A 25,866-nucleotide genomic window follows, 5' to 3' on the forward strand; every position below is an offset into this window, starting at 1 on the left:
TAATGTCCAGTCTTACACAGCTATCACACTCCTGTCCACATTTTCTACTGGAGTAGAAAGCTAGAAAGGTAACTAATTCAACAAATGTTTATTAAGGATCTACTTTGACACATTGCTTTTAGGCACACAGGCATGAATAAAATAATTGCACTTGCCAGGAGCTCATAGATTAGTAAACAGACACACAAATGCAGAACTGATATGCAACATGGAAAGAGATGTCTTAAAGAAGCGTAAGACATGATATCAGGCTGGGGAGGTGGACTACTTGTGTCTACCAGCATCTGTAAATACAATTCTGACTTTTGACATTAAGTAGAATAGGAAGAAAATTTCATGACTTCCGAGCAGAAAGAATCATGCAAAGGAAAAAGAGTTGTGAATTTCATGGTATATAAGCAAGTGATAAAAAGATCAAAGTGTAATTTATTGTCAAGGGATGAAAGAAGTGCAGGAATTCAGCAGCAGGGGAAAAGGAGGCTGTTGGGAACCAGAATGGGTTGAAGAGCGGAGCTGGCCCAAGGAACTGCTGGTATGCGTGAAGCCTGACACCAGGAAGGGGTCTGATGGAGGAATCTGAAAAGTTCCTCTGACAGGACACTGACCCTACAAATAAACGCAGGAAGCAAGGAGGTAAACAACACAGAAGAGGCTTTGGAAAGTAACCCACTTGCATACATTGGCTCAGGTTGGAGGCGGACCGGGCTGAGTTAGCTCGCGTTATCCACTGGCAAGTCTCTGCGCTGGAGCTGTGCGGGGGTCTGGCCAGGTTCGGTTGCGATAATAATAAAAAAAAAGTATACAATACAAAATGCCAAGGCAAGTCTGCTTGTGCCGGTTAGGAATGCAGCACCCAACCAGCACACCTCCCACTGGTTTAAGTGTGATGGCCAGAACCAGGATGGGCTGCAGTACTCATTGGTTCCAGTGGAGGTCGGGGCTGAGAATAGAACCAACCCAGCAGTTGGATTGTGGCGGGCACTGTGCTTACTAGTACATGTAGGAACCTGGTCTGGGAACACCTCAAAGTTTCTTTGGGAACTCCCTTAATCATAATGGAGGAATCAGAGCATTAACCAAGAAAAGACGGAAGATGGAATAGATCAATCAACCACCTCAGTTATAAGTTGGCAGCGAAATACTGGACAAGTGGAGACGCTATGATGGTCTATATCAGTCAGTGGACTCTGCGCCAGCCTCATCATACCTGGATTGTTGCTGATGATATGTTGGGGCTTCTAGTTGATCGGGATGACACTCTGCTGGCTCTGCCTTCGGACCTGAGAGGGCCTCCCTAAGAGGTCGTTGAATTTGGACAATGGGATGCTGGACTCTGTGCATGGTATATGCTTGCAATGAGGGAATCCCAGCGGAACTTGAGCTGTGGCTATGCATCAGGATGGAGGAATCCACCAGGGGGGAGGGTTTGGGGTGAAGGGGGGAGAATCCCAGTACCTATGAAATTGTATCACATAATACATTGTAATTAATGGGAAAAAATGATAAAATTAAAAAAAAAAGACAATCAAGCAAGAACATTGATTTTTTTCTTGAGAGAAGAAAATAATATTAAACAGAAATGACATTAAGGAAAAGGCTGGTCCCCAAAATAAACGGGCTATTTTTTGAAGAGAAAAAAAAAAAAAGGAGGGTGCTGGTAGCAAGACCAAATGTATTATGAAATCAGTTGTGATAACGAAGAAAAAATATCCACAGATAGGATGAGCTTGTTGTATAACCCTCATCATTAGTTATAGTAAAGGCTAGGATAACATGTCCAATCAGCAACCTCAAAACACAGCAACTTCAGTACAACCGAATCTGGAGAAGCAGCCTCTGCTCCATGACATCGTCTAACAACCCAGGTTCAGTCCATTTTGTATCTCAGCATTTTGTATTGGTCTATATCGACAAAGTTAACTCCCTAACATGGTCTCATCAAGAAGGAGCCACATGTTCTGGACATATTACTCCCTCTCTCTCTAGTCTTAACCCTAACCCTAACCCTAATTACTATGCCATGAAGTGAAATAACATGCTACTGAATAACTAATACGTTGCTGAAGAAATGAAAAAGAATATCAAGAACGTTCTTGAAGAAAATCATGCTATTGTATAACATGAGTCAGAAAAAAACTGTTTCTGAATGAATGAAAATAAACATCAAAATCCATGAGATACAATTTCTGTGAATCCTTGTTGGTGAGATGTGTCTCCTGTAGATGGGTTTTGTTCCTTGATTCTGTCTACTAATCTATGATGCTTGATTGATGAGTTTAAGGCATTTACAATCAGGGTTAATATGGATAGGTGGCAATTTAGTCCTGTCATTTTAGCAATGGATGTGTCATTGTTTGATTTAGTTTTCTGTTGTCATTTTACTGGGATGTTCTTCACATTTGCCTTAGGTTTTGGTATATGGCACAGTTGTAGTCTCAATTATGAAACTTTATTTTCTTTTTATGACTACTAATTTTTTAAAAGGATTTATTTATTTTTATTGAAAAGTCAGATATACAGAGAGAAAGAGAGACAGAGAGGAAAGATCTGTCTGATGATTCACTCCCCAAGTGGCCACAATGATCACAGCTGAGCCAATCCAAAGCCAGGAGTCAGGAACTCCTCTGGGTCTCCCACACAGGTGCTGGTTCCCAAGTCTTTGGGCCGTCCTTGATTGCTTTCCCAGGTCACAACCAGGGAGGTGGATTGGAAGCATGGCCGCCGGAGTTAGAACCAGTGCCCATATGGGATCCCGGTGTGTTCAAGGCAGAGACTCTAGCTAATAGACCACCACACCAGGCCCTCAGTCTGGATTCTTTTTTTTTTAAAAGATTTATTTATTTTTATTACAAAGTCAGATATACAGAGAGAGGAGCAGAGACAGAGAGGAAGATTTTCCATCCGATGATTCACTCCCCAAGTGAGCGCAATGGGCCGGTGCTGCACCAATCCCTAGCCAGGAGCCAGAAACTTCCTTCCGGGTCTCCCATGCGGGTGCAGGGTCCCAAAGCATTGGGCCATCCTCGACTGCTTTCCCAGGCCACAAGCAGGGAGCTGGATGGGAAGTGAAGCTGCTGGGATTAGAGCCGGCGCGCATATGGGATCCTGTCGCATTCAAGGCGAGGACTTTAGCCAGTAGGCCATGCAGCCAGGCCCAGTCTGGATTCTTATGTTAGGCTTGCAACACAGTTTCCAAAGCCCCAGTTCATGGCTTATCACTCTTCACCTCCTGCAAACCTGTGCTGTGGCTGCAGCATTGCCTATATAACATTTCTCCCACTTCTGATTTGAGCAGTGCCCAGGATTAGGGAGGCGCCAGGTGTCCTAAATAGGTGGGTTGTTGGAGATGCTGATCTTGCTGGAACCTGCTGGACATTAGGTCTGAACTACATTATTTGGGACCTGTAGGGTGCCAAATTTTCCCTGTGGGACCAATGCAATGCACTGAGCTGGAAGTGGGTTTGCTCCCAGCTTAGTGCATGAGCAGCTCACAGTTGTCCCTCCAATCCCACAGTCTGCCACTTTGTACAAAATGGCAGCTGATGTGATACTGGTGGAGTTCTGCATCTGCTGGCCACTAGGTCTGGGGGCTACCTGTAGGATGCCACACTGGTACTGTTTTCCCTGTGAGACCAGTGCAAATGCACTGAGCCAGAAATGCACAGCTTGCTGTTGTCCTTCCAGTCCCACAGCCTTTGCCTCATTATACAAAATGGCTCCCAATGTTGCACCGGCGGGGGATCTGGGCTGTGAGTCCACACTGTTCCTGCACTGTTGCTCTGTTCTGCTCCTGGTGGGATCAAAAAAATCAGAAGAACGGGCAATTCTTTGCCTGGGTTCCCCTCCTGAGCTCCCAGTGAACACCCCTTCCCACCTGGCTACAGGTGGAGCTCTGGCAGATGATGAAGCTCAGATCATTATTTGCCGACTGCTCCTGGGGTAAGCTGGTCACTGGAGCACCACTCAGTTGTCTCTGCTGCTAAAACTCTTCCCTTGAAAGCACCAGGATCAAATGGGGGTGGCTGTTCGTGTCCCAGCTGCTTCACTTCACATCTAGCTCCCAGCTTGTGGCCTGGGAAAGCAGTAGAGGGTGGTCCAAAGCCTTGGGACCCTGCACCCACCTGGGAGACTCAGAAGAAGCTCTTGGCTCCTGGCTTAGAATTAGCTCAGCTCCGGGGTTGGCCATTGTGGCCATTTGCAAAGTGAACCAATGTTTCGTGGAAGGCTTTTCTATCTCTCCTTTTCTCTGTAAATCTGCTTTTCCAATTAAAAGAAATAAAATCTTAAACAAAAAACATTTCACTCCCAAATTGTTCCTGTTTGTCAAAATGTCTAAAAGCTTACAGCAATGTTTGTTTTCTTTTGTTCCATCACTTTTTTTCACACTCAGCTCTTCCCTCTCTTTCGCTCATTCCAGCTGTGCTACAGCCCTGGACTTCATCTTCCCTTCCCCTTTCCCTACAGGCTTCTTTGCTCCATTACTAGAAGATCTTTCCAATTTGCAGCTCTCACTTTGTGTGGGCGTGCCTTTTCCTCAGATATCCTTGAAGGCTCCCCATTCCCTCAACTGCAAGTTCCAATGGCTTCAAAGGCTGTCTACCATCTTCCCTCAGCCTGCCTTTTTAACTTCACCATTAGTTGCCTTAATGAAAGCCTATTCTAGGTTGGTAACTAGCCATCAGCGATTAGATACAATTGGGTCGAGGGAGAGTCTCTGGTCTACTGGGCCAATGACATCATGGTGCCTTTCTGGTGAGGAACACCCCGTGCCTTCCTTTATCTGCTGACAAACTCATGCTTTTGACCCCCAAAAATGTCATTTCCTCTTTTGTTACGCATCCTAACTCTTTCTGCACCTCCAGGAAAAATCAAAGAATCACTACTGCCTTTGTATGCACAAAAATTGATTTGGTCATATTATATTACATTATTGATTTTGGTATTTTTTCACTTACATTGTACTTAGAATTTTTAGCAGGCAGAGATATTGTTTCCCTATTTTTTTAAAAAAAGTTTTTTTTTTTAATATTCTATCAAAAACAACAACAACATCAGGAGTGCCCAGGGGTGGGGATAGGGGTGAAAATGGCAAGTTTGCATCTTGTGGTTTATTCTCCAAATGCCTGTAACACCAAGGACTTGAAGAGGCCCAAATCAGGACTCAGGAACTCAACCTGGGTCTCCTGCTAAGGGTAGCGTGGACTCAAGAACCTGAGTCATCCCTGTCACCACCCAGGGTACCAGCAGCAGGAATGCAGTAGAAACTGATACTCCTTGCGCATTTCAAAGACTTTTAGCTTCTTAATAGCCCTCAATCCTTACAGTAGTGTACTATCTCAGCAAGTCCCAGAACACTCAATTATTTGTTTATTTGTTATCTGAAAGGCAGATTTACAAAAAGAAGGAAAGAGGGGGAGAATGGATCTTCCATCTGCTGGGTCATTACCCAAATGACTTCAATGGCCAGAGCAGAGCTGATCCAAAGCCAGGAGGTAGGTACTCAAATGGGTGGGTATAGGGCCCCAAGGACTTCAGCCATCCTCCATTGCTTTCCCAGGCCACAAGCAGAACTGGATCAGAAGCGGAGCAACCATAGCAGGAACCAGTGAACATTCGGGATGGTGGCACTGCAAGGCTGAGGATTAGCCTGTTGAGCCGTCACTTCGGTCTCAGAACATTTTTGGCTACTTAAAATAAATTATTATTTTTTATTTATATATTTTCCCTCCAGTTTATGCCACAAATAAATGGATTCTCAGTAAAAGAAGTCAGGCTTCAATGTCACAGGCTTGGGCAGACATTTCCTACCACTTGGGGCATCTGTGTCCAGTACTGGACTGCTTGGGGTTTGAATCTTAGTTCAGCCCCCTGTTCCCGCTGTTGTTGTGCACCTTGGGAAACAGCAGGAAATAGCTCAAGTTCTTGGGTCCCTGACACCCACTAAGAGACCTGCCCTGAGTTGACTATTGGCCAACTTGATCTTGTCCACCCTTGGCTGTTGTGGGCATTTGGGCAGAGGACCGGGGGATAAAAACTGTTTTCTTTCTCTCTTTGAAATAAGTGTGACTAATAAAAATGTTAGAAATGGGTATTGGAGCACAAAAGGTTAAACTGCTGCATGGGATGTTTATTGGACAGCATAAGGAAGCCCTACATGCCAAAGGGAATCCTGGCAACTCCATTTCAGACCCAGCTTCCTGCTGATACATCCTGGGAGGCAGCAGATGACAGCTCAAGTACTTGGGCCCTTGTCAGCAATGTCAGAGGCTTGGATGGAGCCTGAGAGTCCTGGTGTTGGCCTGGTCCAGCCCTAGCTGTTACAGGTGTTTGTGGAGTCAACCCAAAGATAGAGGAATCTCTCTCTCACTGTCACTCTGCTTTTTAGAGAACGCTTATAAACACATAATAGTGGTAACCCTTTAATTTTTAAAAAAGAATTTCACTTAAAAAAAGCCACGGGCATTCCATAGAACTATACGAGGGAGAATATTGGAATCTCTAAGAGGCAGCCACAGCAGCAAAGCTTGTCCAACACAGTACAGTTCCTCCTAGCAATGTTGCATCACAGGACTAGCATAAAGAGCAAGACTAGAGTTAAAAATGTGATTCAAAAGAAACCTTTGGTTGAATTGTACAAGGTCCTTTAGCAATTAACTCGGTAGCTTCGCCAAGGACAGTTAAGAAAATCTACAGCCGCTAGCCTGTTTCCTGTTCCTCTCAATTTCTTACTGGATAATTTTTAACAGCAAAGCTCTGCATACATTTTCTTGTAACTCAGTGTTTTGGCAAAATGTTCTAAGACACTTAACTAACATAAAACAAACATTACAAAGCAACAGAAAATGCAATAGCTTGATTGTGATGATTGCAATTTAAGGAGATAGTATCTCCTTCCAATCTATGCCCTCTATTGCTCCTCCTAACCATGGTTATTCTGCTGTTGAACATAAACACAAAATGTTGACATTGAAATATCCCAATGACACGGGCTTAGAGAAATTCTGGCTTAATAAAACATGATGACTCAATGAGATGAACGCAATATTCCACCAATTATTGTTTAAAAACCCCACTAGAAATGTCAAAACTCTTTAGCTCTCCTGGGGGGGGGGCGTTAGGAGAGAGAAGGCTGGTTTTAGCGTGGAACCCAGGTTTTGTAAGGATATTGACAAATTAGATGCTTGGCAATTAAATTCCCATTTCAATAACTGGCCTGCCTTAAAGGGCCAGCTTAACTCTGGAGGGAGCCCACAGTGCGGTTTTATGGTCAGTCATCTACTGAGAAGATAGTCACTGTCTCTTCCTTTCCTAGCCTAGGGCAGGCGCGTTATTTCTCCGCAAGTTCCCTGTGACATTCTGCACCCCTGATTTAATGCACCAAGGAGGATCTTTAACTCTCAGTCTACACTAGTGCAAATAAAGGTTAAATCTCTCTCTGACCATCCTGAACTAGCCTAATAACTCACGAGAGGCTCTGGAAAGAGAATTGGAGAAAGCAGGAATGTAGACTGGATTCAAAAGCGCAAAAGCCACACAACCGCAGGCAAAGGTGACTGGCTTCTCCAGCGGCTGCAGCGAGGTCCGCAAGCCGGGGCCCCTCCACTGCGCCAAAGCTGCGATCCCACGAGCGGGGCCTAGCAACGCTGGGGCTTTTCTCGCCAACGCCGTCCGGACCGGAGCCTGCGCTGAACGCAGGGGCTCCTATTGGCCACGCGCCGTGGGGAGGAGGAGACTGGCGAGGCGAGAAGAGGCCTTTCCCCGGCCCCCTCCGGGCCCCCTCGGCCGGCAGCCGCCCCCAGCGCAGTTACTATGCAAATTGCAGCGATTGCGGAAATAAACAAGGGGGTAGGGAGCCATGAGAGGGACTCTCTTGATCGCAACTTCTTCAAAGTCTCGTACAATCCAAAGCACACCAGGCAAAGGCAGAGAGAATCTGAGAAGCAGCCTGCTACGGGTTTGGATCGCTTTCAAAAGAGGAGGGGGCGGGGAAGGGGGAGAGAGAGGGAGCGAGAGAGAGAGAGAGCGAGCGAGCGCAGAGACAGTGAGAAAGGGAGAGGGAGAGAATGCGCATTGCAATTGCAAAAGCCTTCTGATTTGGAGTTAAAAAAAAAAAAATCTCCAAGAAGCCTGCAATTGGCCAACAGCTTTAAAAAAATCTCTTCCGGGTTTTCAACGGTCCCAAGTTTAATTTTTTTTCAATGCAAAAAAAAAGGGGATAACAAATGAAGCAATTCGTCAGAACACTTTAAAGTTTCTCACGTACTCTTTTTACATTGCAATGGTACGTGGTACATCTTAAACTTTCTATTTTGCATTTATACGATATGTGTTTTATAAACAACAATAATGGCTGAATGATTTTGCTTAATGACTAAGACTTTAACATTTTCTCTCGTTCGCTTTGCACTTTAAGTGATTGCTGGGTAAATGTCTATTGTGATGGTTTTGTTTTAAAGATGAAGCTTTGTGGATGGCGTTTTGTGCTATGTACATCAAGAGACTGGGTTTCCTTTTTTTTTTTTTTTCGGGATTTGAAAAAATTGCTGAGCTTGACAGATTTTTTTTCCTCTTAGCGCTTGCTCGGTTCCAGAAAGGGGTGGGGGGTAGGGAGTGGGATCCTGTGCGTGCTCTGTTCTGTAAAAGACGCCTGGCCTCAGCAGTCAACCTAACCCGAAAAGCAATGTCTGGACCCGGCGAATAATTGACGATTCGATCCTCTAATCAATGGGACCACCTGGGAGATTGACAAAAGCTTCCTCCAATCACGAGCGGGCTTGACTGTACAGTGTTTCACAGTAGCCAGAAGGGGCGGGGCAGAGGTCTGCAAGTTCTCTGCGGCTTTGAAGGGGATGGTGGTGTGTTTCAAGCTGTAGAAGCTACGGGCTCTTCCGGATTTAGCAAGCACAATAGGACAAAGTTTTCAGGTTTAAGAAAAAAAAAAAAAAAAGAGAGAAAAGCTGACTGAGGAGTTTCATGCATGGATTGTACGCCTTCTTTGTCTTTTGGAAAAAGACCAGTCTTACTAGAGAGAGGCTTTGCACTAGTTATGCTTTATGAACTAAGGGAAGTTGGTGACTGCGGTGGAAAGTGAGATTTAAACAACGTGTGGGTGCAGTCTCCTGAGCAGTGGGACTGCAGTGAGCTTTGGGAAGTAATACGTTGCATACTCAGCATTGCAACACTTTGCACTCAGATTGTCTTAGAAGCTATGGTATTTGGAGTGCTTACAAGGATTGGGCTAGCCTCTCTGGAACTCTAAACAATTTTAAGGCAGACAGGGAGTTTCACAGGTGGGCCAACAGCTGTTCACAGATCTGAAAGGACAGAGTTGGGGCAGGGAGCCTGTTTTCTTGGTTTCTGGTGTTTGTATGGTCAGTAGCAAATAGGATATTAAGACTGGCCAACTTGACATTTCTTCTTGTTACCACAGCAGCCCCTGCTGACTCCTTCCACTGTAGTTGGAGTCTGGCTGCTGGGGCAGGTCCTTGACACCAATCCAAAGGAAACCAACTGCAGTAGCTTGTCTTGGAGACAGGAACTGGCAACCTCTGACTGAAATGTATCCACTTTCTCCTTCTCCCTGAATAGAGTGGACACCCAATTCTGTGGCCAATAAGTGGCTTACCTCTGCCCTGGACTGTGGGACTGTAGTGAGTATGGGAAGTCAGTATAAGAAAAAAATACAAAAAATATGTATCTCCCCCCACTTAAAAAAAACACCCAAATTCTCATAGAGCATTTTTCAAGGCTGTAGGCCTCTTAATAAAATCTGGTAAGAATTCACACCCATCGGCTCAGCAACATTAATCAATTGAACATTATATGAATATAAGACAAATCTGCAGGTGGAAAGCTAGTGAAGAAGGTTGGAGAATGCTGGTTAATTAAGTTAGTCTTGATAAGAACTGTAGTTAATGGTGTTGTCATTTAGGAATCCCAATCCTATGGTCACTGCTTTGGACATTAAAATCTAAAACATATTAATACCATCTCCCTATTAAGTAACCTCCAAAATGAGAGGTATTTGAGATGTACACATAAGTGAAACTTTATTGACGTAATTTATATATCTAAGAGGATTTCACTAAAGCTGGCAAGGTAGTGTTCCTGCAAATAAAACGCAGTAAATGCAAGGCTGGGCTCCGTGCCAGCAAGAATATGGATAGTAGAGAGCATGACAGGAGCCTCCTTAGCGCAATCCCATTTCAAGGCAGCCTCCTACCACTTGCAAAATAAATGATTGGAGCGGTTATTTCCAATAAGGGGTTTCTCCTTCCTAACAATGGGTCATTTATATGTGCAATAAACTAGTTTTCCTACTTCACCTGCGCTTCCTGCACAGCTCCGCGTTCTTTCTTTCCCCCTCCCCTCCATCCCTGCTCACTCACTGTGGCTCTCTCTCAAGTGTCTTGGTATCTTTGTGAACGCTGCACAAGGGTTTACTTTTGCCAGTTGGGAAGAGGGGAGAGAGTTGGAAATGTTTTTTACCCCCAGCATGCCCTTTGAGGAACATCTGTTTCTTTGTGTGTGTTTAAATTTATGCCTGTTGGAGAGAAAGTTACCAGAAGCCTTTTTGTAACTGTAACTCTTCTACTGTATTTTTCTCAGTCTTGTTTCCAAACGCCGTAGTTGGAACCGAGCTTGGAGTGTTTCCCCCGCCTCCTCCGCCGCGGCCCTCTCTGCTCCCCCCAGCCCCCACGCGCGGGGGAGGGAGCGGGAGCTGGCGGAGATAGGAGAGAAAGCTGGGGCGGATGTGAAAGGCTTTACTGCTGAACTTGGATCCAGCCCTTGCCTAGAGGGCGCAAACAATCGTCCCATATCCAAAAGTCTTACGCAGGGCGCCAAAAGTTACTTAAGATAATATTGCTAACCGCAGAAAGCTGGAAATCGCGGGCACATCCATGGCTGCAACAAAAGACGTTTTTAAACTGGAAATATCAGCATTAAATTACTTACCCTCGTTTTTTAAAAAAGGAAACAGGGCAACGCGCCAGCTCTTTTATTTATTATTTTTCCCCTTGTGAATCAAAAGTAAAAATCTTTACTGTTTTGAGAAGAGGCAGATGTGGAGTGTACCTTTGAATGCAGCAAAGAAAGATTTTAATCTGCTCTGGAAGACAGCTTCCCAAGAGCACACAGTCGGAACAATAACGCTTCGCTGTGCCTCAGTTACATGTTGGGACCGTCAGCCAGAAACTTCTGTCGAGGAAACTTGGAGCGCGTTGAAGTTATAGATCCCAGCAAAGCTTTTCGTGGCCAGGATGTTGTCTCGGTAACTCGGCTTAGCTTGTAGGACATGTCTGCCCTACTGAAGTCCAAGAGGAATTAGGAAAAAGTAGTTTAGTTTGGAAGAATGGACTCTCTCATTGAAGGCTAAGGTTATGAGTTGCCTTCACTCCTTAATAAATAATCAGACATTTCCAAGGAAATTCTGGGGTGGGAATAACTTTTTTTTTTGCCTTTGGGGAATTATTTGGGCACTAAAATAATAAAGTATGAAATAATTTTACAGATACAGAACTGTTCCAGAGGATTTTATTTTTGCTCATTCTCCAGTTAGCAGATTCCTTCCCCTTACTTAACAACACATTTATATATCTCTGAATGAGAGTGGCCTTAATACACTCCTCAGCCTTATTTGCCTAGTGGGCACTCCTAAGGAACCTCCTCTTTTCAGAGTCCCTCTCACGCCTGGCTCCCAAGGAGACTGCCCTGTCTGTGTGCCAGGGATACCCTGCGCTTTGCTTCTGGAATTTTGAGTAGGGTTGGCAAATGCAGCAGGCTGAGAACCAAAGCGAGGGAGAAGAGAAGGCAAAGATGGGACGCGGGCTTAGAGGAGGCAGGTATACACTGCCTTTTTCTTCTTCCAAGAGAGCGAGCAGAGGCTAGAGAGAAAATATGAGGTTAAAAAAAAAAAACTGGAAAAGCAGGCTTTTTGGCAACTTGCCAAACCCTAAAAACCACCCCCCCCCCCTTGCCAAAACAATACTTTAGCAAACCTAAAATAATTGCAGGAAGTTCTTTTCCATTTTAAGAACTATTACCTGGGGGAGGGAAAAAAGGGGGGGATTCTTAAAAGGCACTCTACCCAGGAGTGCCCGAGACCAGGGTCGGTCGGGCTAGCCCCCTTCCAGCTCTGGGTATACCGCGGGGATCAGAGTAGCTCCCTTCCCACAGAGGACATCCCTCTCACATTCTCCCCGCCCCCACTCTCCTCCTCCCCCCAAAAGATGTCACCGCGAAACCGCTGTTGTTTCTGAACGTGATAGAACTTTGTGTATGGCGGCTGTGTTCAAACCCATTGGTCTCACAGTCCCGGCGTGGGGGTTGGGGGGGAGAACCCGGTTAATCTCCGCCTTCCCTTCTCCAGCGCGCCCCCCCCAACCCCGCACGCCGGTGAAGCTGCGGTGTGAAATGACGCCGCACCACCCCCGCTTCTCAGTGCCACAGGACTGGAGCTGCACAAAGTTTGCAGGGTTTGGGGCGTAATTACCTCTGCCGAAGAATCTATTCCCACAGAAAGCTTCGCTGGAGAGATTACAATGCTTTGAGCCGTACCGCATTTCAGAGGGGGAAAAAAAGTTACCTAGGAGGTCTGAATTTTCAAAGAAATTTGCATACATGCAAATGTGCAGCCGGGCCTCCTCCTCGGTTCCCTCGGTGCCCACACAGTGGCCCGGGGGGTGCAGGGCATCCTGGCCCAGGGGCCCGATTCCTCCACCGAGGTCCGCGAAGGTCTGCGGCGCGGGTGGGGGGATGGGGACGAGGAAAAGTAGTTTTGTTTGCTTAAGCACATCCTGTGGCAGCCTATAGCTGCCAGGGGCTGACTGTAACCGCTCCTCACTGCGCTACCCAGCTCTGCGCGGAGCGGGCAAGGGGGCGGGGGGCGAGCAGCCAGCCAGCCAGCGAGGGGGCGACCCGGAGCGGGCGGACGAGCGGGCGAGGGAGCGAGCGGAGCGGCCGCCGAGGCTCGGGACCCGGCTGGCCGCGCGGCGCCGCAGCCGCCCCCTCCCCCACGCACCCCCTCCCCCGGCGGCGGCGGCGCGAGCGGGCGCGGCTGTGCGGTGCGGTGCAGAGCGGAGGCGGAGGCGGGCGCGCGGGCAGCTCGCGGCACCCGGCCGGGCCGGCGCGGGAGCGGGAAAGGGTGCGCTATGCCTTTAACGCCCGCGTACAGTAGGCATGTATAGTGCAGTGTAGGGAAACTCTAGGCGGGGTTAAAGTTCAGCCCATGGAGCGGCACTAGCGCGCTGGCGGCTGCAGTTGAGCCGAGTTGGAAATGTGAACGCAAGAAGCAGGCTTGATTTTTTTTTCTTTCCCTTCTCTTTCTCTCTTTCTCCCTCTCCCGCTCCTCTCTCACCCACACTCACGCACACCTCCGGCCCGCACACCCAGACGCACACGCACACCCCACCGCCCGGCAGTTATGTATTCTCCGCTCTGTCTCACCCAGGTAAGCAGCTGCGGGGATGCGGAGGGCCGCGGGGCCGGGGGCCGGGCTGGCGTGGTGGTGGGGGGCTTTGAAGCACGGCGCCGTCGCGGCGGCCCGGGCCGAGGCGGGCGCGGGTCGCCGAGTGGGCCGAGTCTGTGCCAGTACCTGTGCGCGCCTGTGCCCGGGGCGCCGCTTGAAAAAAGTAACTTTTGTTTCCATGCGGGTGCATTCCTATCGCACGGCCATTTGTGTGGGCACATGGTTAATGGCGCCCTCTTATTAATGCGTTAATTAATATCGGGGCGCCCGACTGCGGAGTGGCGGTGCTGGCGGACGCCCCGCACGTGTTCCGCTGGGGCTGCAGCCCATGACGCGCCGAAATCTGGACTCGGCGTCTGCGCCGCCCCGCACGGGTTTCGGGAGCTCGGCGGCGACCGGGGAGGGGGCCGCCGACGGTGCCCACCGCACACCCCGCACGACCGGGGTGGACGCAGCCTCTGGCACGGGGCGCGGGCGGAGGACGAGCGCCCCGCGGAGTCCGCACCGCGGCGGCTCCCTCAGCTGCCTCCCCGAACTCTTACTTTTGCTTATTGTCAGCCAGCCTTCGGGTTCCGGCTGTAGGATGGACGCCGGGCCGCCGTCCGGGCCCCGGGCCGGCCGGGACAGCGCCCCTGGACGCGGGCGGCGGCGGCGGCCGCGGCCACGGCGACGAGTCCTCCGCGGAGCGGGGCTGCGTGGACGCGCGTCGCCCCGCGCCGGCCGGGTGGAGCCTGCGTCCTGGCCGCCCGCTGGCGGCCCACTCGCTTTCCTCCGCGTGAAAGTTTCGGGGCAGGTAGAGCTCACGCTGGGCAGAAGCGGCGAGCAGTGGAGGCCGCGACCGTGGTCCTTGCAGGCCGGGGGAGTGGGGGTGCCTAGTGGAGTTGGGTTCCCGGCCGCGGGCCCGAGCGGCGGCCCTGGCCGGACGCGGCTCCCCCCCGCCAGCCGCTGCCGTCCCCGCCGCCGCCCCTTGCGAGCGGCCGCCCCGCGCGCACGACGGGGGCAACTTTTCTCTCAGAGTCCGAGCGGCGCGTGGGGCTCCCGTGTCCCCCGCGCCCCTCCAGAGCGTGCCCTGTTCGGCCCTTTGGAGGCGGCACCACCCCCAGCCAGAACTCTGCCCCTTCGTGTCTCCAGAGCTGGTCCCTTTCTAATGTATTATTTATTTTCCTTTGACTAAAAGAAAGTCAAAGTTACCCGCCAACCCCCATTTTTTCTTTAAAGCCTGAGGCTTCATGTTGCGTTTTGGTACAAGGTGATGTGAAACACCTACATAACTTATATGCTTCAAATAAAATGTTTCTTCCTCATCCCCAGTGAAAACTGCTGACACTTCTTGCCTTCATTTAGCGGGAGATAACGGTTTAACTCGAGTACTTTCTGGAAGGCTGGGCAGTATGAATAGTTTTCTCTCTCCTCCAGAGTCTAGATTTATTTCCCACATGACATCCCTTCTTCGCGCAGTGTCTAACAGTGATAATCCTGGCTGTTGGATCTCAGAAGACTCTTAAATGCATTCTTCATGTAGACGTGGTCTGTTTAGGATTTAGGCCTAGCATTAATAATAGATAGCAGTTGCCTTTAGTTATTGTAAAAGTTTTTCGTGTGCTTTTGTTTTTTTTCCTAACAAACTTCCCAAGTTCCTATTTTAGGAACTTGTGGAAGTATGGAATGAAACTTTTCCAACCACTTCTGGCAAAGTTCACCATTGCATATGGATAAGATGCAAAGTGTGAGATGATTTGAATGAATTATGGACTGCAGTGGAAATGCTGAGATTCAAAGGCTTAAGTTCAGGCTGGCCAAAGTTTTGCAGTGCACAGGACTTGTGGATAATAGAGCATGCTGCCAGAGAAGGAAGCACCCTCTCAGATACTTAACGGCTTCTCCAGTGAGTCCGGGAAAGATACATCTATGTTTTGGAATGGTGCATGTTCCAGGTTATCTTAGTATCCATTCAGGACTAGGGTATAACCAGGTATTTAACAAAGTTGACTGCTCTTGGCTCCTGAGCTATTATCCCATTAAGAAGTTTTTCCCCCTTTATTACTCCTCCTACATACTTGGCAGCGTTGGTGCATCCACTAGGCCTTGTGGAAACAACACCCAGAGAAATGCTTATTTAGTGTAATCAGGAAAAGGTACAATAAAGAAGGAATGAGCACTCATTTACTTTACAGATTTTTACTTTATTAAAATTTGATTTATAATTTATTTAATTTGCTGAAATATTTCTAATGTTTTAGAGCCGGTTTTGGGGAAAATGTAGTTTATTGCTCATTAAAAAATTATGCAAGTGCAATGATAAAAGTACTCAATAGGAGAGAATGAACTCCATTGACTTCTATGTAATTTTAAAACACTTTACCAGGAAAATGCCAGCTATCTTATTTTGATCTAGTGTGGGCATATCATGACCAAATCATGTAACCTCACCAAATAATGATAATCCAGCAGAGATGTATAGATGAATGTTAAGAAAAAAGTTTCAAGAAATATCAGCAAACAGCGGTTCTCTTAGATTTGGCTTACTTTCAAACAGGTCAGTGTTTAGGTGCTGATTCAAAGTAATACCATTTTTGAAACAGGATTTCAGGTTGTTTTTATTAGTGGCCTGTGACATTCTTACTTAGTACATATGCAAAACAGCCTTGCTCTTTCTCTTGAATATCTTGAAATATTATAGGGTTTACAGTATTGTGTTCCGCAACATGACTTATAAAGGCATGTTTTCTTTTTCTTTTTTTTTTAGGACTCACCATTTATGTTATTTCTGGTCATTTCCTGTGTGTTAATGACACACGTTAGTTTTGATGCTATGGAATAATTTTTTGAAGAGTTGATGAAGATTTATTTTTTTTAATTAGCTAGTATTTTTATTGTGCATGTGAGTCAAATTATACAAAATACCGTGAACTCTTTTTGGCACATTGTAATACCTTTGGAGAGTAATATTATTATCAAAAATACCTTTGATGCAGAATTGGGAACTTGGATTATTATTAGACTAATTTATATAGTTGACCTTGTTTAGGGATTTTTATGGTGAGGTATATGGACATTCGATTGGCAGGTAAACAAAATCCTTTAAACAAGAATGAACACAGTTTGCAGTTTTTCTGAGAAGCATATTGGGAGTGTCTTCGGACTCTTCAAATGCTACGTTAGATCGCTTACTTAAATGTTTATAATCATTAGTCACACTTTTGAAATAAGGGAACATTTTAACAGCTACAGGTTGTTGGGGGTTGTTATTTTCTGAGGTGTAAGATGGGACTGAGACTTTAAAATGTGGTCTGACTTTTGGTGAGGTTGGTTTTGTTGTTTCCCAGCAGCTCCTGTGTAGGTAGAAGATCAGGCAACATGCAGGACTGCTTCACAGCTGAAACTGGCACGCTGTAGCGCGTTTCCAGGGTGAACTCAGAATCTAGTCACGTTGAGATGCTGTGTGGTTTGGCATGCACCTTAGCAGATCTACCATGACTTGCCCCGAATTTCTTTCTCCTGAAATGAAGATTCTTGAACCCGAGAACATTTTAAAATGCTAATGGTGTATGGTCAAGAATAATACAGTTCCTGTGTTTTTCTCTGTTCCTCCTCACTTGAAGAGTGCGCACATGTTACGGAGGCTGGCTGCCTGCGCTGGATTCTCATGCTGAAAAGAACAGTTTTCAGAGCTCAACTTGAAACCTAGAGCCTGTAATATGTGCAGAGTGGGAAAAATGTCAGTTGTTGAAGTGATTTATTGTGCATTTATTAAAACACATTTAAATTTTAGAATATTAGTTGTATGTAGGATTTAGGCAGTTGATTATAGTTTGCTAAATTATAACAGATTTGAATATGAAAATATTTTGCAAGTTTCCTCTTACAGTTCCTACCTGAATATCTTAAAAAAAACTAATGATTTTGAATAATACTTTGGGTTTTGTAATTTCTTGTACTTCCACAGTACATATGTAGATACATTAATTAAAAAAGAGAGAGAGAGAGAATGCGTTCTTACGTGTCTGTCCTTTTAAAAAAAACTAATCAAATTTCTCATTAGTTTCTTTTCCACATTTACTTGAAAGTAAATAATTTATCTTTGAGGACTGGTTATGTGGCAGGGATAAGTTACACAAGATTAGTATGATGAGTTAATAAAAAGTTAGATGTACTCCAAAATCCTTGTGGACGTTACTGTTTAATTTTTTTAAATTTATGTTTCCTAAGAAAATGTCATGTATGTAGAATCAAAGATTTTTGAATAAACCAAAAAATTTTAGGTGTTTCTAATTCTACATCATTTTCAAATCGCCTCAATTTTAACAGGCAACCATGAGTGTTTTCCTGGTGTCTCATAAACATTGAGTATCTCTGTGCTGTGTTGCCTGTGAGATTCAATTTGAAATATTATTTTCAAAATTTAAATACTCTTTTATAAGGGATGATTATTACCACAGGCATTTCGCAGCCATATCAGCAGATTCAGTGTGTTGAATTGCAGCGTGTTGTCACAACGACACAGTGTGTTTACTGGATCCTTGTATGCTCGGCTTTGTTTTTTTTTTTTTTTTTTTTTTTTTTTTTTCCCGTCTTGTTTCATTCCCATAGTATATATCTTGGACGTAGATTTTTTTATTTTTGCCTAATAAAAAATCAAAAGCTTCTCTTCCATATTTGCCTGCTAAATTTTCTAAGTTTTTGACTAAGAAAAGGAAAAAAGAATTTAGTGCAGCTAGATTTAAAAGAGGAATTAAGATATAGCACAGATGAATAAGAAACACTGGAGTCTGCAAGCAGTATTTTTAGAGGGAAAGCCTTTGTTTTCATTGATTGTGGAGATGATTTTTGCTCCTAGACTTCCACAAGCATCGACTGGCATGTAAATGTTTAGGATTTGCCAATCTGGCGGCCGGGTCCTGGCTGGACTACAAGTGGTGAGGTCAATGCTGGGACAGAATTAGATGTGCCTTCCTTGAAATAGGGTTAAGATTATAGATTATAAGCATTCAGATCAAACTTACTATCAGAAGGCTTTGGCAACTAGGCCCAACTAAGAGAGCCGATGCCCTTGGGTGAGCCTAATGAGACAGTTTTAAACTTTAAGCAATATTTTTTCTTTTGCATTGTGAAAAAAGATACTGCAGGCCCTCACCTCAGGTTGCCTAGAAAGCCCACGTATGATTTTAACCGTGTAATGTGTGACTCGAAACTTCAAGTGCCAAGACTTTTTTTTAAAGGTGACCATCCTCAGAAAAGTTTTTCCTTTTGTTTTCATTCGCTCATCTTTTTTGTTTCTGTTTGTTTTCCCAGGATGAATTTCATCCTTTCATCGAAGCACTTCTGCCCCATGTCCGAGCCTTTGCCTACACATGGTTCAACCTGCAGGCCCGCAAACGGAAATACTTCAAAAAACATGAAAAGCGTATGTCAAAAGAAGAAGAGAGAGCCGTGAAGGATGAATTGCTAAGTGAAAAACCAGAAGTCAAGCAGAAGTGGGCATCTCGACTCCTGGCGAAGTTACGGAAAGACATCCGACCCGAGTACCGAGAGGATTTTGTTCTTACAGTTACAGGGAAAAAACCTCCATGTTGTGTTCTTTCCAACCCTGACCAGAAAGGCAAGATGCGCAGAATTGACTGCCTCCGCCAGGCAGACAAAGTCTGGAGGTTGGACCTTGTGATGGTGATCTTGTTTAAAGGTATTCCGCTGGAAAGTACTGATGGCGAGCGCCTTGTAAAGTCCCCACAATGCTCGAATCCAGGGCTCTGTGTCCAACCCCATCACATAGGGGTTTCTGTTAAGGAACTCGATTTATATTTGGCATACTTTGTGCATGCAGCAGGTAAGTGCGATGGTGAGCATTCCTTCTGTTTTTTGGTGTGCGTTTCTCTCCTGATGGCCTCTGCGTCCGTTCTGCCCATCCCGGGGCTCACCGCGTTGTAGGCCACATCTTGCGATGTGGTCTCAGAGGTAGACCAAAGTCAGAATAGCCCGAGGCCCCTGTGCATGGGGTGCCAGCTTCGGGCGGGGTGGGGGGAAGCAGGCTCTAGGGGCCTCCTCGCTCAGTTGTGTTCCCTTGGTAAGTAGTGTTATGGAAAGTGTTGGTAATCAGATAGGTGATATGTTTATATCACTTTTTTTTTTTTGAGGAGGAGGGGTGAGAGAAGCTTCTTGAAAACTATTGTAAGAAGAAGCATATTTTCACTGACCAGTAATCTAGTTAAAGAACATTTAGCTGGTAGCAAGGCAATGTTTTTAGCTGCTTTTCTGTTGGGAGAGTTTTTAACCTACTGGGGCCACTTGAACCCCCTGCCAATTAAGAAGTTGGAGGTAAGATTAATATCAAATTGCTGATTGCTTATGAAGAAAAATAATTGCATTGTTTCACAACTTTAGTTGCTTTGTATTTAGGGATTCTGAGCGTCGTATTTGATAGCTAAGGTAAATAAACCAGCTCTAAGTAAGTGATGGAGGAGGTTAATATTAAACGTAATCCACCTGTGTGGCACATGGGGACATCGTGAAATTGCTATTGATGGTTGATGGAGTGAGTTGCTTTGATTTATTGTACAATTCTCTATTGCTTTTTGGAGGCATGTTTTATGTGTGCTGTTTGCAGCATTCAGGACGGAACTCCTGAGGACTTGCTGAGAGTATGCATTTTTACTTTGTTCCTTTTCTCTACTTTTAGACAAAAGACTCATTGTATCATGTTAAAGCTCAGGTCTTGTGTAACTTGTTGACTTTTTATATGTACCTGTGAATCTTGCTAGATTACCTTCTTGGCAGTTAAGTGAGCCAGATAGAAGAAAGAAGGTTGTGGATTGTTTGGGATTCATATATTTGTGTTTTTTTTTCCCCCACAATGGACAGGAAAGAGTGCCTGTAAACTCACTCTCACAGTGTTATGTTCTGGAAATGTTAGCTGTTTTTAAAGGAGTTGGCTGATAACACTATTTTCTATTATTTTTCCTCAGTATAAGTTTTACAAAAAGAACTTTTGTTATCCATTTGTCCTTACTTAAGAAACCGAAGAAATTAACTTTGCAAGCATGCTGCAGCATCATTTGCATTCTGTTGGCTGGGGATGGATGAGTCTTTGAGAGGATATGATCTATGAGTGTTTCAGATGTTTGGGTTTTTGAAAATGTATACTAAATTATGAGAAGTACTTATTGCTTTAGCCAGTTCTGGGTAGCAAGAATGAAAAAGCATCACCTCTCTAATGACCTCAGCCCTTCTTTGACCCTCTTTTAGCCTTATTGTTCGTTTGTTTTGTCTGCTGAAAGGGCAAAGTTAACAATTTTTTCATCTGTTTGTATAAGTCAGTGCAGCAAGGTACAAAGCGAGTATAGGCATTGAAAATACTTTCAAGTAGCACTCTTTAAACTGTTGTTTCTCTTTCTCATGTTCAGAAAAATACGTGCTTTAAAAGTTTTGACAAATGCTTTAACTGACCGTCCTAGACACAGAACAGTGCCAACAGTTGCTGGAACTAGTGGTGTGTGCCTCCTTCATTCCAGGAGAACACTCAAATGAAATACCTGTGAGATGTTTTTTTTTTTTTTTAATCGCCTGAGTGGTGTCCATTCTTAAGTTTCCAACTTCAGCATTTCCTTTGGATTTAAAGAAAAGCACCCATTCTGCCTATTCCTATGGTATGTGATCCCTTTGCTGTTGTTGATGGTTTGTTATTATGCTGCTGCTCCAAATCCTTGAGCTAACACAGTGTCAGGTTATTGCAACACCTGAAGAGATTATGTTGATAAAATGACATTTAGCAGGTTGCTTAGGAGAGTTAGCATCCTTATTGCTTAAAAAAAGATTTATTGACAAAAGTGTGGCTCACACTACTTTTTGGTTTGGTGTTCCTGATGTATCCCACAATCCCTTGTGAAGCCTGAACGGCAGCCAACGGCTTGGCCATTGGTTTTCACGGGACCGCGGTAATGGCTGCCTCGCTGTGCACGCAACAGGAAGACTGCAAAAGAAAATATTCAGGGCCTTTTGTCTGAAAATATTTCAGATTTGATTTAGGAAATTTAGAGACCTGTTATTTGTGGAAGAGAAGCTGCCAATACAAATATGAGGTAGATCGGTCAACTTGCATACAACTGATTTGACAAGCATCTGTTATAATACTGTAGATTTGTAAACACTAAACAATGTTTTTACCTCTTTAAAAGTTTTGAGAACTTGCCAGTATTGGCAGGAGGCAGAGACTCTGAAACGTGCTTTGAGATACATGCCAAATCCATTGTGGCCTTTTCACCTATAGTGAGGTTTTTCCCTCTCTTTCTTTTAAAATGTTGTATATATTTTTTTCCTTCCAAAATGCCTACCCCCTTTTACGGCCGCAGGAATGAAATCTTTCCCCCGGAAGATCTGTACAATAGTTATTGCGTCATTCATCAACCTCTTTGGTAAAACATTAAAATCTTAGAACATCCATCTGAATGCAAAATCAGTCAGTTTTAAAGAGCAGAGGTGGTTTATTCTGACTGACTGAGATACTAACATGCAAATACATAAATTATGCTGCAGTTTGTCCCCCCCAAATTTAGTGGACTGAAAGTGGCGTGAATTGTGTGGCTGATAAATAATAACAAGTATAATGAAATCAAAGTTGGTTCCGTAAGACGAAATTTTATGTTCTTAGAAGTATAAAGGACAAAATCATTCTTTGCCCTTGATTGATTTCATCTCTGTTTGAGTTGTCTTTCATGTGTCAGGTGACAGCTTGGAGATGTTATGTTACTGTGGCAAATGGGCATTTTTGTGGGTGAGTAACAGTAAAGCTAATTTATGGCCCGTCTTTTCCAGATGATCTGTATCAGAATCTACAATATACCCGGCACGTGGCAAGGTCACAATTTAAGTTGTTAAGGTCATAACCTTAGCCACCAGGCATTTGACCTTTTAGATAAAGTTAACCTTTGTTCATTAGTAGGCACTCAACCGAGAACTTTCTGGAGAGTTTTTTTTTTTTCTCCCCCCCTTAAACCGCTTCTGTACAACTTCTGGTAATGTAATCAGATTCTAGAAGAATTCTCAGTTGAGCCACTTAAGTTGTGTGAGAGGTTAGACTTTTTAAGGACTCATCTCTGGGCTAGGGATAGATTGTTGTGTTTAGGCTACAGGATGAGAGTGTCACAAGTTACATGTGATAGCTATTACCTGCCGTGGGCTAGGATGAAAGCTCTGAGGCAGCTGTGAGGTGACATTTAAAAACTAAAATTAAATAAATGGAATTATGTTTAATTTAACTAGGGCCTCTGCTGCTTTTCAAGTGGCATTAGGCCCCAAAGCTAAACTGCGATAAGCCATCTTCGGTTTTTGCAGATAAGAAACTTTCTAGGATTGAAATTATTTTTTAGTGATATTATGAATCATTTTGAGAGATTCCTAAATGACCAAAAATTGTTAAGTGATGGTTGTAATTGCTAATTGCAAGGTATGAAATGAATTGATATCATTGTAATGGCAGTGTAAGTCTGTGCTGGTTGGACGGTACAGTGACCACTTTGGTACAGCACTTTTCCAGGACAATGGTGGCTGATTGCTGACCCCCATTACTGCATTCAGTGGATTTTGCCGGGATCAGGAATAGCAAGATTCCTGTCACTCACTGCAAAGCGATTGCAGGTTCTCAGAAGCTTGCTACCTGTCCTACGCACAAACCTGCGCAACGGTGTCACTGATCATCCGATGACCTGCTCCGGGTGGCTCCCTTAGTTATTCTGTTGTGAAGGCTCATTGTAAATTACTTAGATTACTGCTAGTTTTGCTTTGATGAGCCACGTATAGTTCCCTTTCAGCCAGAAGGAAGACAGTCCTGTTCAGGTGCATTTTAGTTTTATTTTGGCTTCCTGATTGCCATTCCTTCATATAGTAATAGAGAAAACCGTGTTATGCAGATAGACCAGATGGTCATGTTGACAGATTGAGAATTCACTTCCTACTGCTTCGGAACAGGTGTAAGATTAGGAGTGTCTGTGTATGAGTGTGTGTGTGCTTCGTGTGCCTGTGTGTGTACATCCAGGTGGCACACAGGATGCCGTTGGAACAGTGGGAATGATATATTTTTCAAAAGACTAGTATTTTAAATATTGCGTGACTATATGGATAAGGTTATCAGTGCATAAATTATGTAAACTTTTTGAATGAATTCTGTTAGACGTTTATAATTTGATACCAACTTTAGGTGATAATTTCCTAATTTTTTAGGCAATTTACCACATGAGCCTGCATATCCAAAACATATCCTATATAGTCTGTTGACAGGTTTGTGTTTGTCTCTGTGAGTGCATATATGGTGCAGTCTAAGACAATACATTGTATAATTAAGCCGATTCAGTGATATAATAAACTCCCTACTGTAGTAAAGTCCCTGTGATCTGTAACAATAAAGTATGTTAGCGAGAGGACTGTGACTGATAAACAGTGATGTTTAAACTATCACTATCAGTTTCTAACTCTAACCATAGACTAAGCTCATATTGGATTTGTGACTGAGTGGACCACTATAAGCTGCTAATAAATGCACAAATTTTTAAAATTTCTGTTTTTAAATTCTTCAAAGAAGCTTACATTAGCAAGCAACAAACTTGAGATAAATATGGCTTTTATATCTTTGAGATTTTTCTGGGTAACTCCAGGATAGTAATAACATCCTTCATCTAGTGTGTCACTTCAAAATCCTCTATTGGAACGTGGCACAAAGGCTGGAAGTTGAAAGTCAGAGTGTTTAGGAATACGGAGAAAGAGTTGTTCTGGAGTAAACCTTTGAATGGAGGTCAGTTCATTTATGGCTAAGAGATTTGAGTGTGTTGGTTAGAAATTTCCCAGTGCTGCTGGCTTGGATTTGCCTTGTCTTCTTTTCCACCCAGTGATGAATAGCATTAATTTAAACCTATTTAAGGCCAGTGTGGGAGAAACCACAGCCTTTGTTGTGGTCAGTGCTGTACACAGTAGGACTGGGTGTTTCAGTTGGTTAAAGCCTCAAGCTGCTTCCAGAAGCTGCAGAACAGCCTGCCGGCTTTTTAAGTCTTGCACAGAAGCAACAGCAATTCTAATTGCTCACAAATGTCAATATAGATCATTGAAAGCAATTTTGAGGATTAGAATGGCAGGGGAGAAAATGTAGAATGCAGAACTGGGAACAGTGAATGTGCTAAATCTTGGTTTGCTATCGTTTAGACAGTAGTTTCCCAATGTTTATTTGGAGGTTGGAATTCTTGGGAGATGGTATGGGGAAGAAGTCAGCTGGAGGAGGAATAGACTGAATGAACTGGCATGCTTTGTTAAGAGAAACCTAAAACCATGACTTCATGGCACATGGAATGTTTTGATTTATGTAATGACTATAAAAGAATCTTGGGCAGTAAGCTCTCAAATGGAGAATTTGAAAACCCCTATCGCCACAATAGTTTTTGTGCACAGTTTGTTTCAGGCTACGATGTTATTTGGGTGCTTGAGGATTTTTTACTCAAATTTATGGCACCAAAGTTTTCCTTTATTTTTTAAGAGTTTAGGAGTCCGAGTATGGACATCATGACGCATTGGAGAATGGAAGGGAGGCTGCCGAGATACTTGTCATTTCTGCTGTTTTGCTTCCTAAGGGTGCAGCTCACAGAGGTTGTCAACTTCTTGGCTCTCTCTGAATAAGATCATTGTAAGACACATATTATTGATCCAAACTTTCATGTCCCTGAAGTTTAGAGAATTCTTGAGCTGCTGCTGAGACAGAAATAACCTTTTAATTTATATTATTCCCAAAATATTAGAAAACAGATAATTGCTCATATTTTATTGCTACAACTGTGCAGTATAAAAATATTTTATTTAATGCCATTGGTTTTTCCATTTACCTGACAGTTCAATAAGTATGGCTTGTGTGTTGAAGAAGTGTTAAATAAGGTGCAACAAATTGCAATAATTCTGTGTGTAGTGGAGGACATTTTCACTGTCAGACAGCTAAAGGAGATAAAGCTAAGTGAAGACAAATTGATTTGTACTGCCTTTTGACAAGTCTTGGCCTTCTGTAATATTTAAAATGTTGCTTTGTTTAAACCCAGAAATGATTGGGATATGCATAGTGCCTGAGATTGAAATGAAATAGCTTTAGTATTCTTTGAGAACTTTAAACTTAACTTCTCTTCATGTCTTTCACTACTTTTCCAGTAGTCGATATTTTGGTCTTAGTGTAGCTGAGAGTGGAGAGATGGATGGGTATAAGGAAGAAGAGACCTAAGTAGGTGTATAACCATGAGTGTTCTCTAGTGGACACTGTATAAGATTTTGTCCTATGTTGTAGTCTGCTCTGCTTCCCTCTCTTCCTCCTCTTTCTGAATAAGTGGTATACTCTTCACCTGAACAGATTAAAATAATCTCAGAGTGGTCAAATTACTCGTACA

The 25,866-nt window shown here is 44.2% G+C and overlaps 1 protein-coding gene across 6 annotated transcripts in view; it reads left to right on the forward strand.

The window, feature by feature from the left end:
- The first annotated feature begins 7,895 nt into the window (after nucleotides 1–7,895).
- The window catches only part of NFIA (nuclear factor I A), a 368,818-nt gene continuing 350,847 nt past the window's right edge, over nucleotides 7,896–25,866 (forward strand). The window contains exons 1-3 of one of the 6 annotated variants that reach the window (XM_004588720.3): nucleotides 12,309–12,725; nucleotides 13,393–13,450; nucleotides 18,761–19,292. In XM_004588720.3, coding sequence (XP_004588777.1) covers nucleotides 12,622–12,725; nucleotides 13,393–13,450; nucleotides 18,761–19,292 — 694 coding nt within the window. In that variant the 5' untranslated portion in view covers nucleotides 12,309–12,621. Of the gene's footprint in view, nucleotides 8,282–12,308; nucleotides 12,726–13,080; nucleotides 13,451–18,760; nucleotides 19,293–25,866 lie in introns of those variants that run through there. The other 5 variants (XM_004588721.3, XM_058657302.1, XM_004588722.4 and 2 more) reach the window with 5 other exon arrangements.

Source organism: Ochotona princeps, chromosome 2 (assembly GCF_030435755.1).
Source record: "Ochotona princeps isolate mOchPri1 chromosome 2, mOchPri1.hap1, whole genome shotgun sequence".
NCBI lineage: Eukaryota > Metazoa > Chordata > Mammalia > Lagomorpha > Ochotonidae > Ochotona > Ochotona princeps.